The sequence below is a fragment of the Xiphophorus couchianus genome, chromosome 13 (assembly GCF_001444195.1).
Source record: "Xiphophorus couchianus chromosome 13, X_couchianus-1.0, whole genome shotgun sequence".
Lineage (NCBI taxonomy): Eukaryota > Metazoa > Chordata > Actinopteri > Cyprinodontiformes > Poeciliidae > Xiphophorus > Xiphophorus couchianus.
The window spans coordinates 27645712-27661517 of record NC_040240.1 but is presented as its reverse complement, the minus strand read 5'-3'; the positions used below and the strand labels follow the sequence as shown (position 1 = coordinate 27661517).

The window sequence follows — 15806 nt, the reverse complement described above, 5'->3', positions numbered from 1 at the left end:
ACATTTATGGTAGCCGCGTCTTTTAGCTGGCTAACTTTCATTAGCATTAGCTGTGTTTCTTAGTGACCAACTGCGGGGACTCAACGGAAATAGTCCAAATGCCTCGCTTGGAGCCAAGCCACAGTGCAGTAGCGAATGTTAACAACCTGGTTTCACCAGCAAATACACAAAATAATGTTTCACTGAGTAGCATTTGCATCTTGAGCAGCTACAGTCCTGCTAACCACGTAGCATTCCAGGCTAGCATGGGTGCAGCTTATGCTATCATTTCGCTTCTGCTAGCTTAACAAATCAAGTCGTTCTGAACACAGTCGAGTTGAAAAAAAAGACAATAATAACAAATAGGATAAAACTCACTTTGAACTCCGTTTAATAAAGGGACGAGGCTTTCCTCAACCGCATGTTCTGTGGACAATGGTGTATACCGAAGTGACGTTGTTAGGATGTGATGTTGTTGCCATGGGTACAGTAGGGGGAGAATCATGATCAAATACGTCTTCCCAGCATACGCTTAGATATTTCATATCAAGGTGCTGATAATGATGGCATCTAACCTGAGATACATGATAAAATAGTCTGTGTTTTACTTCTTAAAATTTCGAAGTGAGTAAATAACCCGTAAGCAAAAGTGTTATCCTGTGTTGACTAGGTCATTACAGAGGAGAAAATGGGTGAACTACAACAGGGCTTAGCGAGTTATATTCCCTCAATCAGTCGGAAAATGTATGGGCTTATAGAGAAAAGATTAATTAAACATTTATTTAAAAACTAACTGGTCATGTCTAACTGTAAACCTTTTCCAAGATACTTGAGAATTTACAAAAAAGGGAGTTGCTGTGTAACACCAAAACACTGGTAATGATTAAGTTCATTATGTTGTTTCTGATAAAACAAAGTTTATCAGTCTGTGATAAAGTACCTCTTAGACTTTCCCAGACTGTTTCCTCTTTTAACTGAAAAATTGTCTCCAAATTTTCCACTCAAGATGGGACATTAGACAGGCTTTCTGTCATTTTATATGGGAAATTAACCTAACAGAGTAAAATAATAATAATAATAATAATAACAATAAATAGTATCTCAAGCATTGCCAAGTTTGCATATGGTAGGCATTATTCCTGGAGAATGATACCTTCATTACCTCTGTCATTAAATGACAAGATGAATGCTGGGTAGTCGCACAATCGGCCTTGCAGCAGGAAGGTTCTAGGTTTTAATTTTTCTGGATGGAGTTTGCATGTTCTCGCCAAGCATGCATGTATTCTTTCCTGGTTTTCTGTTCGGAACAGATCAGATCAAATCTCTGATCTGTTCTGGGTGTGTGAGAAAGAGAAATTTATATTTATATTAAAATTTTATATACAGCTAATAAACGGAGTTCAAAGTGAGTTTCATCTTCTTTGTTATTATTGTCCTATTTAACTCATCTTTGTATTCACAACATGTTAGTTTGATATCATCAATTCTATTGTTGCTAAGACTCAACACCCCAATGCATTTGAGGCAATATCTGGTGATTTTAATCATGCCTCACTCTCTTCTCTTCTTCTATATATATATATATATATAGTCTGAGCCAAAGATGGATTGTGACTTTTGGTAGATATCTATATTTATAGACAGCAGATCGGATTAATACACATGTACAAAGTTCTCTACAAATGACCTTTGACCAAAATAAGAATGTACAACAGGCATATGGACTTTGACAACAAAAGCCTGCATGACAAAAAAATTCATACTTGGTCATTTTCATGAAATTGAGACTAAGATACACACAGTTCTGCTTTAAGCTATTCCAACTTTCAAAGCCAAACCTGATGCATGTTGGGACTAACTCAGTCACAGAACCTTTAGAACAAACCAGCAGGTACCAACAAAATTTATTCACAGATTTTCTAGTTCTGTTTTATTCTGTTTCATGTCTTTCCAGCCAAATCTCAAATTAAGTCCCAACTAAAGCCATGTTAGTCCAAAATACAAGTCTCACAAAAACAGATATTTTATTTAAATAATGGAATTTTCTGTTGACCAAATTAGAAAATAGTATTTTAATTTTTTATTTTAAATTATTTACTTTATATTTGTGTAAAATGAGCAAAGCAACTGTGATTTCTTAACATGTCATGTAATAACATGTACAGTAGTTCTTTCTATTATATTATATTATTTAAGTTTAGACAACCTGCCACACTTCGACCATAAATTCAAACTGATTCCAACTCGAGTCCACACCTCTGCTTTCTTATGCATAGCTAAAATGCTTCATCAAAAGGACAGCTTCATGTACTTTGGCTCATTTACAACATGAACTTAGTTTCTGTTGTCACCCTTTGACTTTGCCAGTCTGGCAAATAAGAGACGATTAAAATAAATGAGCCAAGATTGATCATGATACATCTAACAGGGAAGACTGATGGGCCAAACAAGCAAAAGGGATGATTACAACTGTCCTTGCTCGATGACAAATGGCTCTGAATTGATCTAAAAGGAGGGGTGTTTTTATCACTTTGCATCAAAACACTTAGGTGGAATCGCAGTAGCCATCTTTGTTATCAGCACTATCAGCAATTTTATCTTTTGACTTCCAGGCTTATTAAGATCTGCATGGAACCTGAGATATACTTTGATTATGTTACATTAAATACACAAGAAGTGGATAACAGTGGGTAATAGTAAATAATAAAATTCTATTTTATAAGAATTTAGTTCCTACCCTCTACCTTAAATAAATAGGTAGAGGATGCTGCAACATAGCTGCTGCAAATGTTTAACTGCAGCAGCTAAACATTTGTTTAGCTGCTGAACTTGATTGCCAGGATAATTTCTGATCATTTCTCCTCTTCCTTTATGATGACCTGTACCTGAGCACTCTGTTTACAGCCTGATTCACTGTCCCACTTTGACCCAGCTGCTCCTACCCAGCTGTGCTGAGTTTGGTCTAACTAAACCACAACTGTTCAAAGTGCATGCTCCACCATAAGCTCTTTAGGTATTCTACTTATTGCTTTATCTTTTTGTTGTTATCTGCCATTCATTTTATATATATATATATATATATATATATATATATATATATATATATATATATATATATATATATATATATATATATATATACAGTACAGACCAAAAGTTTGGACACACCTTCTAATTCAATGGGTTTTCTTTATTTTCATGACTATTTATAAGGCAAGAAATCCCACTTATTAACCTGACAGGGCACACCTATGAAGTGAAAACCATTTCAGATGACGACCTCTTGAAGCTCATCAAGAAAATGCAGAGTGTGTGCAAAGCAGTAATCACAGCAAAAGGTTGCTACTTTGAAGAAACTAGAATATAAGGGGTATTTTCAGTTGTTTTACACTTTTTTGTTTAGTGCATATTTCCACATGTGTTATTCATAGTTTTGATGCCTTCAGTGTGAATCTACAATGTCAATAGTCATGAAAATAATGGAAACTCATTGGATTAAAAGGTGTGTCCAAACATTTGGTCTGTACTGTATATATACAGTATCAAGCATTGAATATTGGTACTCCAAAGTAACAATGGAGTTTAAAGATTTATCACTTACATGAAAAAACTGACTGACAAATTAAAATTGTTGTTCTCTTTATCCCTACATGTTTGAGCCTTTTTAAAAGAATAATGTATAAGAATAATGACTGGATAAAAAAAAAACAGTGATTCTAACGGGAGATAACCGGCCAAGTCCACTATATGAGGCCATGAGAATCTTTGGTGGCTTTCACCTATGCTCATTCAGTGACTGCAAGTCTTCATTACTGCATAAATGCTCACTCACATCATTAACAGTGACTTTCTCAAGAACTTTAGACAGGAAAGAAAGATTAAATGTAGGTCTGCAGTTTATGAAATTATCTTGATGGAGAGAAGGTTGCTTAAGTAAAGGTTTACTTACAGCTACCTCTGTGGTAGATATCTATTTATCAAGGGTAGGTTAATCTAGGGCTGAAACAAATTAAATATGATTAATCGATTATTAAAATAATCATCAGGTAGTAATCATTTAATCACTACCTGGAGTATAGCAACAGTAAAGTTAATTTACTGAACAACATACTCATAGCAGTTAAGGCAAACAAATTAAGGCAAAGCTGTACAGAAGATGTACAAAATTTGCATTTAAGATGAAGAGAACCTTCTTCGTCTGTACATATGTTCTACTCAGAACAATTTTATTGTCAATTTTAGCTTCACCTGGTTCAAATTCTGTAAAATAAACTTCTCTAAAGCACATCTTGCATTCAATTATTAGTTAGTTTAATGAAAACACAGTCAACATATTAGCCCTACATCGCACTGATATCAGAAATGGATGAACTTTTCACATGAAGATTGTTTTAGCTGCAGATGCATCCTTTGCAACAAATAATCAAGCGTTCACCAAAGGAATGTTGTTGTTGCTTTTTAGGCAACAAAATGTTTCTTTTCCTACTTTGAAAGAGGAATTGATTTTTTTGTTTATTAGCATCTTTCAGTGTATATTTAATATTGCAACAAAAAAAAGCTTAGTAGGTTGAATGAAAAATCTGCAGAATGCACCAATTTTTTTTTATCCCATTAATTGATTAATTGTGAGAATTATCAATCAGTAAAATAATCATTAGCTGCACCTCTAGATTAATCATATCTAAAATGGGGAAAGCAATCAAAGAGAACACTATCTTGGTTTGAATTCAGTCCAACATACAAATTGAAGGTGTCAAACTCAAGGTTCGCAGGCCATATCTGGCTCACCATAGCTGTTTCTGTGGCCCTCAGGGATCCAGAGGGCCACAGAAATAGAACTTCAAGATGACAGTTGTGTGCTTGAATATTATTTTATCAGTCAAATCAAATCAGTTTTTATTTGTATGCAGACAATTTACATCAACACAAAAGCATGTTCAATATTATTTAATTTAAGTACTCACTAAAAACATAGGTAGCTATATAATTTAAAAAGTTAATAAGCAGTTTTATTAAAGTGTAACTCAGACCCCTGTGAAAGCATAAGCCGGCCCCTGGAAGGTTTTCAAAAAATTCCAGCAAATGGGGCGGAGCCAAGAGACTGCTAAGTGAACGAATGGAGAGGGTAAGAAGGGGCTGATCAGGATGAAAGAAGCACTGTTGTCTACTTATCCACTTGTCTCTATATTTCTATATTTGTCCCTCTAGCGACTTTTTTCTTTTTTCAAAACAGCTACCTGTGATAAATCTAGCAACTCTCTTCTGTGTTGCTGGAGATTTTTATAGCCACAACACTTTGTAGCTCAGCTGCAGCCTGTCTGTCATGAGTGAGGGCTGCCATGAGCCTTTCCCGCTTCCTAAGCATTGTAGTCAGTCTGACACAGTCATCCATTCAACACTATACCGTCTCCGATACAGCACAGGAGACCCATTCCACTCTATGTTCACACTGCAGATAAATTACACATTTACAAAGTTGAGCAACGCTACGATCAACGCTTGCCACCGTTAGTCTTGGTTCACTATTCCAACTCCAACTCCTGACTCACCACTGGGTGTGTGGGGCCGTGTGTCTGAGTGAGATGGTTTTATACCTCAACTGTTTTAAACCTGGCTGTGACAAAGCTGTACCAACCTGTACTACTGCAACTCAATAGGAAAATTCAACTGCCTAAGTACCATTCGACCAAAGACGGTTAGCACTGAGACAGTTTTAGGTAAAATGCTGAACTATACACATTTACACAAAAATGCCAAAGTTGCCACCACCATGCATCACAGCAGGGCTAGTGTGTTTGCGGTATTTGGTGTCCTCTAAACATAGCATCTTGTCTGATGACCAAACATCTCCATTTTGGTCTCATCAGACCAAAGAAGATTCTTCCTCCTGACCATGGAGTCTCTTCCCACGTGCCCTTAGGCAAACAAACTCTAGTCCAGCTTCGATGTGAGTTTTCCTCATCAGTGACTTCCTCATCGCCTCTCTCCCATAAAACTCTGACAGGTGAAGAACCAACGGTTGTCTGCAGAGTCTCTCCATCTCAGCTGCTGCAGCTTGGAACTCCTTCGGCGTAGTCATGGTAACCTGGTGACCTCTCTCACTAGTCCTTTTCTTCACGGGCTCTCGGGTTGAGAGGACGACTTGATTCAAACAAATTTACACATTAACCACTTTCCTTCATGTTTGATGATTTAAGTGAACTCCAAGGGATGTTCAGGGCCTTAGAGTTGTTTGTGTATCCATCCACCAACTTATACTTTTCAATAACTTCTTCTCTGATTGGTTCTTTAGTCCTCATGCTGTGGTGATAACCAGGAATACTGCTGAACCAGTGAATGGATCTTCTAGATACAGCTATCTTTATACTGCAATCTCTGGAGACACTTCACCCATGTGATCTTCATTCCACTTATTGTGAGACTTCTTATTAAACCTATTTAATTTGAAATATTTTCATTTAATTAATCAACAGTAAAACGTCCAAGAAGGTGAATACTTTTATATGCACTGTATTTTTAAATGTAACATTTTATTAAACATCTTTATTTGAATACTTGTTAGATAAAAAAATAACCTCAGCACATTGAGAAATGAATCAATTATCCCTGATTACAATGTCTTATGCAAATGATTAAAACATAAAAAAAGACTTAAAGAAAACTGTTGTATCATTCTTCTGAAACAGTAATTCTCCAACCAACCCCATCAAAGCATATGGAACAGAGATTGATGTGATTTGAAAAAAGAAACCTGCATAGATCACTTTAAGGCATTACCACGGTAACCGCTGTGACAATTATAGCAAAACAAATCTCTCTGAAGGATAAAAGTGGTTGCAGAAAATAGAAGTAAACAGTGTGAAGTCTGAAGTCTACATTTACACTGGATTTAAGAGCCACAGTTGGGGTTGTGCAGAAATAGTAAGGAGAGCTTAGATCTTGAGCAAGCATCCTACCAGAGATATCAGTCAGGCCGATGAGCCAAAGGACAGAAGCAATTACACTGGGTGCAAAAATAAAACACGGTTTAAGAAATAAAAACATTACTGTAAGGATGTGCTTCGACAAGTAAAGTTTAAAACCTCATTTGAAGAGGAGTAATTGCATTGGCTGTTATTTATGAGTCCAAGAGAAAAACGTAGCAAACTGTCTCTGTGATCTACAGCCAACCTCCACCTTAGAGTTTTGCATTTAAATTGGAATATTTATTCATTCATATGGTGTAAATCTTGTGCTTCCATGTTCTGCATTTATCTTTCATGAGACTGCCTTTACATTTCATTTCAGATTTGTGGAATGTGGATATTAGCCTCCCAGTGGCACTGTCTGATGATGTCTAAATGCAGTAAAATGTTCACTGCTAAGCAATTACTTCTGAGACATGCAGAACAAATTGTATTTAAGGAAGTGTCATGTTTGACTCTCTTTTGAATAGATTTGATAATTTAATATAAAACATGGTCGATTGGAATGTTTTACTGTTTAATTGTCTTTGGTTCATGGAAGCTGAGCCTGAAGATAACTTGGATGAGACTGGATGAGGTATAGAGAACCACGCCATATGTTTCCAATAAAAAGTTGCACTGATTCTAAAATTGATGGCAGGAAATTCAGAATCGGAATCAGTTGTAGATTGTCATAAGTTTTAAGTCTTTTGAAGTTTATATGTGTACGTATTAAAGTTTTAGCAATTTTTTTTTAACCCTCTAGGGGTCTTTTGTGGGCTCTAGTGTCCCTTATATGATAGTAGGCTGACAGGAAACAGGGAAGGAGAGGGGGGAAGACATGCGGCAAATATCTTCGGGTCCGGGAGTCGAACCCGCGATGGCTGCATCGAGGACTCAAGGCCTCCAAATATGGGTCACACTAACCGCTATGCCACCACGGCACGCCCAAAGTTTTAGCATTTTATTAGCACTTATATCAAATTTATGTACAGTGGAACCTTTAAATATAAATGCCTTTCAACAGGCAGTGTAAATATATATAAAAATAGAAAATACATTTTCCCTTAAAATTACTTACAAAAATAAATAAATAAAATGTTCCAACCCTCTGACCATACTCTCACCAAAATATGGGCAGCACTCAGAATCAATCAATATGATAAAAACAACTCAGGAAGTTAGTCTTCCTGTATTTACTCTAGAGATTCCAGTACAGAACAGATTAATCTGTCATCAACCTAGGATGCAATGCACAAGTGAAAAAATGCCAACCTCCATGTGTGAAAAATATATCAAAAGATATAAAATTCTTGAAGTAAGTCAGAGTTTTTATTATCACAAACAGCAAGTTTTTAGCTAATATAAAAAAAGACCGTTTTTCTCCATTTCGCCTCCCTCACGCTTTTGGCTTCTGATGCCGAGTTGTAGAACCTTGTCTCCAGCCTCGAAAGTTTCTAATTTACAAGGAGTTGTGGTGTTGCATCTTTGCTGGGCTGTTTTTATGTTTTGCTTAACTAATTTGAAAATTGTGTCCCTTTTTTATGACTTCAATGCTAACTCCTGTCCCAGAGTTCCTTCAACTTTGCGGTCAATCTGGGGTAGAAGAAAAACAGAAAGCTATCCAGATTTCAGATGTCTTAAGAAGCTGTTTATTAGATATGTCATGAAATGTGTTTTATGATGATGAGGATTGATTGCAGTGAGACCCAGGATAAGGTGGAAAAAATTAGTTTTAATGTATGTCCAAGTTGTACACAGTGCCAGGAACCCCAGGTGAACAACGAGACACGGACACAAACTCAGGTTGGCTTGACAAAGACAACAATGACAGGGACACGATAACTATGATAAGGATCCAGTGAGTTACGGAGGAGACAAGTAAGGCCAAAAGCACAGGGGAGACAATCAGGGAACAAGAGACAGATGGGACCAATCAGGGATTTGACAAGACAACACAGGGATTAAATGAACTAATAATGCACAGAATAACCACATCCTTACAATATGTTTCAAAGGTGAAAACATATCTGGGAGACAAATACATGGTGGTAATCCATAACCAAACAAATTAGAACATTAAATGAGAACAATATTAAATGACAAAATATTTTAAGACAAAACAAAATTAAACAGGTGGATGAACTTCATACATGAAGTGTGAATTGTCTGATTTATGTATTTATTTATTTATTTTTACAAAATTTTAGATTATACTAATATTTTTGTCCTTTACAGTAGAAAAGCAATGTCTTGCATTATGAAAAATAATACCAGATATCCTGCAGCTTTGTTTTTATATTTCTAACAAATTCTATCAAGAGTCAAAACTAAACATGACATATATTTTTTCACCAGGGACAGTAAAATATCCTTCATGTGGTGTTTTGAAATGTTTATCACTTACTTCATTTGCAACTTTCATCTGCTTAATAGTCTATACACTTTGTTAGCATTGCACACTTTGACTGACCTAAAGAACCACAATTTGTTTGAATAAAAGGTCAACTATCTAAAAGCTGTTATAAGTTGAAACTGTCATTATGTGTTGTGATGGACCCAATTGCAGCAGACTTGAGACAATCAATGAAGTAAAGACTTAATAATAAAAAAAATGAAGAAGAAAAACTTACTGGTAGCCAAGACAGAATAAAACCATGAATCCTGATAAACAAACCAGCCAGGAGAACACAGGGAGAATGTGGGGAAGTGATGGGAGTAGATGAGAGAATCTAGTGAGGAGTGACTGAGGATGAGGTTCTTAAATAATGGCAAGTTTGAATTTATTTATTTTTACAAAATAAATAAAACAAAAGAAATAAGACTGATCTAATCAAAGAAAAGAGTAGGACAGAATAATCAAACTAGAATAAGTAAATCAAAATCCAAACCAACTAAACAATCCTGGGATCCTAACAGAAATTATACATAAATGAACACATTTATATATACAAATAAAACATGCATTAGTATGCAAAGAACTTGAACTGTGAAAACATTCCATTTGGACATAAATGAAATAAGTGCAATGATATGTAACAGGATTTTGACTTGTTTTGGGGTTTATAGTTTTCATCATTTGAGGTTTTTTTCCTAATTATTCTTTGTTTTGATTAAATCAAGATTGTTTCTGTTTCTTTTTAGTTAGATGATGTTTATTTCCTGTGTTCAGCTATTGTTAGTTATGTTTGGATTTAGGGTTCCTATTTTCCTGTTAGTTTTAATCCTCCTTGCTCTGATGTGCCATCTCTCTCTCTCTCTGAGCTTGCACTCTGCTCTCCCCTCACACCGGCTAGTGCTTCCTAAATTGCACTAGTCCACTGTTTCAGCATTCAACTCCCCGTATTTAAGAAACTCTCCTTGATTCACATCTCACAAGACCCTCAAGTTATTCTCCATGTTCCCAATTCCTGTTTGCTCCTTGTGCTAGCTGCTCTGCCACTAGTCTTCCTCAGTATTTTCAGTCTACATTCGCTCAGTTTTTCTTGCCATGTTATCTGGTCAACATGCTCAGCACTCATGTATACACAAATCTCAATTAAATGGTGGTGGTTGGGCTGCTTTCTAATTATTGTTCAGCAGAAATCATCTAACACATCTGCTATATACATAATCTATTTGTCTATCTATCTATCTAACTATAGATAAGTTTTCAAAAGTTTTGAGAACAAAAGACATGAAATCCTGTCTTCAGACTGAAAATGTGTGTTCTTGGATTATGGCAGAAAAATTCCTTCATAAAATGACTGTTATTTATAAGGTTTGGCCGGATCAGGAGCCCTCTACTGCCCAAGTGTGGTACTGAGGTTTTCTGACTACATTTTATAAAATTTCCCACACAGACATTCCGACAACTTTATTACAACATTCAGAGATAAACGTTTTCTTAGAAGAGAAAAATACAGATTTGGCCAACAATTATTAATCACCATAAGTGTTTAAAAGATATTAACACTTAAATTACAGCCAAATACAAATTTTCCATAGCGCATGAATGTTTGCAGTGAATGTTCAATGGTTGGTGAATATCAGGTTGGAACATTCGACTTTGATGTTTGGTGAACATAATTTGCTTGCTAGCTTTTGATAGTACACATCTGTAACAACATCTTTTTTTATGCGTCTTTAACAAGCAAATATAACCAATGAGCTATATTAGTACCTATATGTCTGATGACGCTGTAACATATGCAGTATGTTGAAAAATTAACTTACTAAATCAACTGAGGGTGGATTTAGAGGATGTATTTATTAGCTTTCAGCACAGAAGTAAGATTCAAGATATAAGATACATGGTTCACTTGTTCATAAAAAGCATAAGGATAAGCCAGGTTAATAGATGTCATGGAAACTGTTTATGAACTGTGACACGTTGAAAGTGTCACTGGCCTGGGAATAAACTTGTCATTTCAGTGGGAGATCCTGCCATTTTCAAATGAGTTTTGAGCTGTGCTGCTTCATATTTTAGAATGTTTCAGTCATGTTCAAAGAGTTCTTCACTTGAAATATTCTCTAAAAAATGTAGATGGCATTCATGTGAAAATTTCTAATTTCCTTTAAAAGGCACAACTATTTATAAAACTTTCAGACACTTTCTCCTTGGCGCTTCAGACACAGTCTCCATTTCACTGATGGATTGGCTGTCATATTGTGACAGCACAGCACTTTTTTCACTTTTAGACATCTCTGTGCTCCTCTCAACCTCAAACGGTAGTTTTTCCTCCTTATCTCAGCCCTGGTGCTTGAACTGTTCTCACACACAGTAAACAGCCTCACAATCCAACTAATGATTCTGTTTGGAATTTTGCCTTTTAGCCTCTGGTGTAGCAAAACTTATATTAGTGTATCTGGAATTAATATGTGTCATGAAAAAATGTCAGTCTCACATCCACTGAAAAACTGCTTTGTGTTTCACTCTACCTATAATAAAATTGTTCAATATTGTTTTTAAAGCAAGAATGAAGAATATTTATCAAAACTATAATTCATTTAGGTGGAGGTTAATTTAAGTCACAGAGGGCAATTGATGTTGCAGCAAGTATATATAAAAAAGCCAAAGAAACTAAGAGATAAAGTTTAATAAATGGGTTGCAATACAATGTGCCAAAACGACATGAAAAATATGACCATACATGATAGGAAGAGCACCAGCAGTGAATATAATCATCAACCGACAGTTATTACTAACATCAGAAACATATATTGAATAAATTAAAATAAATAGAATTAACAGATACATGAAAAGAAAAAAACTTTTTACCACTTTAAATAACACCAAACTTGACTGGATTGTCTTGTAGCTACAAACAAATTGGAAAGCATGTAGTTGATATAGCTGATATTGAATATGCATAACTGGACTGAACTGACAATATATTTCTCTAAATAAATTGTATGTTCTTCTGTTCCTAGCCACAGTATATAACTTTTATTTTTTTAAAATATGTTTTTTACAAAGTTATCAAAATGTTGTGACAGTATCGGATGAGACAGATAATCTCTGAGAAAAATGAGAAAGCTTCTCTGCTTTCTCCCAGTGTTCCCAGGACTAATTGCAGAAATACACCACTCAGTCAAAAACAACCAGTCAGAACCAGAAGGAGGGTCTTAGCACTGTCAATCATTCTTGTGTACACGCTAGTGACAGCCTCTGCCGTTCTCTTAACAATACATCTTCTTCCCAATAATAGAGCCTGTCATGAATGCTCAGGCATTACATTTACATTAATGTAAATGTAATGTAAATGTAGCATTTACAGTTACATTTAATTTCTCTTTGTTATCAAAGAGACTATCCTCACACACACACACATCATGGACTGTTTTCTTCACACACACATACAATCTGTAAATTTGATCTGCCATTATTTATCTTGTATTATATTATATATTAATATAATCCATTCCCTAACATTCTTGTATATTCTGTATATTCTGTATAATCAGTATAATCTGTGCATATAGCTCCCATATTTATATTTATATTTATACACAATATCTATATCTCTTTGCTACAACCCCTTACAGTCCATACATACTGTACATAGTCTTGTACATCTGTAAATAAAAAATTATATCTTGTAGAGCACTTCTGGATAGATGCAAACTACATCTCGTTGCTTGTACTTGTGACAGTGCAATGACAATAAAGTTGAATTCTATTCCATTCTATTCTATAAAGTACTTTTTTGCACACATTTTACATATTTTAACAAATATGTAAAAAACATATTTTTCACAATACCTACATACTACAAATTTAAGACATTTGTTGTGAAATTGACACTTTTAAAATTGGTACTTTTAAAAGCCAGGAATTAAGTCAACCTGGCTCTGCTATGAGTCACTGGCAGTTGGAGAAAACATAACATAACTGTGAGTAAAACAACATTATTATTCTGGGAGAAAAAGATTAAATGAAAGGGAGAAAAACTTAGGGCCCTTCAGTTTCTCACACATGAACTAATAAGGACTGCCTTGCTTTGGAGTCCAGAATGAGGCTCTTTGCTCATCCACAGATCCAAACAGGATTTCCTTACTGATGGGGAAATTTCAGACCAGCTGTTGTTTCTGGCTGAAAGATTCCTAGCTCTGGTCCGTTCTTCCTCACTTGAACTTCCTCACTTTGGATTTAGATCCCAGCTATAGCTGGGATCTAAGAATTTCTTAATGGATTTGTGGTGTCTTTCTGGTCTCATGCTTTTCAAAAGATTTCCAAGTTTTTACATTAACTTGTAGAAGCACTGTCACATATACAAATTACACTGTTCTGTTTTGGATCCCATTTGTCTCTGTCTGCCTAAAATATCTCTAGGACTTATTTCAGAATGACAAATGCTTGAGAGACTAATGGTTAATACCAGGATCAGACAACTAAACAATGCAGCCGGCATCGTGCTCAAACAGAGAATATGACAACAGAAGCTCCAAATGCTATTTCCCACACAGGGAAAAGACCAGCATAAGAACAAACAACCCTTTGTGTGCTCTATTTGCAGCCCACAGACGTAACACAGTTTGTTTTTCTCTCATACTAAACAGCTAGGATCACACACACTGCCACAGCTGCCATTGTTTGCTTCAAGCCTCTGGGCCTTTGTACATCATTCCAAGTGCTATCCATCAGATTTAACTTAAGAGTGACAATAATTATGTGGTTGATCATGGATCTAGGTCAAGTCATAAAGTTTGTGATTCATAACTTTATCTGCAATCACTTTCCAGTTTAAAAAAACATGTGGTCAAATAGACCAACAACAAACAAATACATAATCTCCTTTAAAGAGGAGAAACACAAATTACCGGGATAGAATATTTGAACAGTAACCTGCTTGTTGTGGTCTTCACCTTACATTTCTACATGTCAGAACTTCACTTCAGACCTCAGCAGGTAAGCAGACTTTTTGGATGGCTGCTCTATCCTCCTCAGACCTGGCATCCACATACGAGGACATAACATTTTGCTAGTCCACAATGCAAAATTTTGCACTGTGGACTGGTGTCCACATTTGAGGTCACTATACTGCCACATAGTGGCTGTGGTGGTGTATAAAATACAGCCAAAAGTTCAGGTTCTGATCAAAATGTAGCCCTGGTAAAAAAAATTAAATCAAATTTCATGGCAGATTTTAGTTCATATATTTATAAAAGTATTCAGTGTTTGTCGTTATGGTAAAACTTTACAAAAGTTAGTAACTGTAGAGTTTTATCATGCCACTAAACATGATCTACAAATCTGTGGACAGAAGGACTTGGTTTCATTTGTTTTGTTGAAGATATCCACTAATTGTTGCAGCTTTTCATTTTGTATTTCTTTCCCTTTAAACAATTTGATGTCTTTTCAGACGGATTATACTGAATCCATGCCACATCAAATGTTGAAACATCAACAGAGTCTCATTTATTCATCATAGAAGCCTGGTATTTTCACATAGGTCGGTGAATTTTTATACTCACAGTTAAAGTTATTGCCTACCACTATTTTTATTTTTTATTTATTTAAAAATTTTTTGCTGTTTGCTTATGATGTTTTTATAGTTCTTGTTTCCAGAGGACAAATTTCAGTTTGTGTGTTTAATTGTTCTGAAGTATTCTTTTCATACTTGTAAACACAAACAGGCAAAATTTGATATGTTTACTTTAGTCCAATATCAAACCTGCACAAAATGATGGAATACGGTCTTTTCATCAGTATTTGATCACATTTCTAAAATATGATTGTGCAGACTTTTATTCTTTTTTTTGTCTCAGTTTACTCATTAGGTTTTCAAACAGAGATAAAATGTTGGAGTAGAAACATTGAGTGAAAAATATTTCACTGATATAAAGGTTGGAGGTTAGGTGAAAATGGTATTTGTGTCTTCGCAAGTATAGTTATACACATGAGCGTTCAGCTGTCCTCATCTGTGTGTTTTCAGGGCATGTGTGTTCCTGACCTAGTGGACATTGTCTTCTCGGTAAATCTGGTTCTTCCTGCAGGCCTGTGTGTGAGCAGCAGCTTATCAGCTCCGGCCAGAGTTGCCCTCACTCGCAACCACCTCCATCGCCTGAGAGGAAAATAAATTGCACCCATGCAGTTAATAAGAATAAAAAAATGCATTGTGACAAAGTCACACAACCATTACAAATTCCACATAAAAAAGGAACTGGAGGATGGAGTGTGTGTTGTGTGTGCTTTCATGGGAACTTGTTGATGTGCTGAGCCGTCACTAGGTATCAAGCAGTAGTTTAAAATGCTTCCCATGATGAACAGCTGAGGTGCTTCTTACCCTCTGCCATAAAGCCAAGCAAATATTTATTCTGTTTGCATTACAATGCGGCATCATGGTTTGTATATTGAATTCCTGACAATTCTGTTTCTGTCTGTGGAAGGTAATAACATAG

General features: G+C 35.6%; 1 protein-coding gene and 1 long non-coding RNA gene across 5 annotated transcripts in view; one reads left to right on the top strand and one right to left on the bottom strand.

The window, feature by feature from the left end:
• The window catches only part of phf14 (PHD finger protein 14), an 82007-nt gene extending 81508 nt beyond the window's left edge, over positions 1–499 (bottom strand). For all 4 annotated transcript variants that reach the window (XM_028035621.1, XM_028035620.1, XM_028035622.1 and 1 more), the window contains exon 1: positions 358–499. In XM_028035621.1, coding sequence (XP_027891422.1) covers positions 358–484 — 127 coding nt within the window. In that variant the 5' untranslated portion in view covers positions 485–499. The remainder of the gene's footprint in view (positions 1–357) is intronic.
• Positions 500–8558: 8059 nt separating this feature from the next.
• LOC114156316 (uncharacterized) lies at positions 8559–15570 on the top strand. The gene is made up of 3 exons (XR_003597917.1): positions 8559–8804; positions 14768–14857; positions 15341–15570. It is a non-coding gene; the product is annotated as an uncharacterized LOC114156316 (long non-coding RNA).
• The last annotated feature ends 236 nt before the right edge of the window (positions 15571–15806 follow it).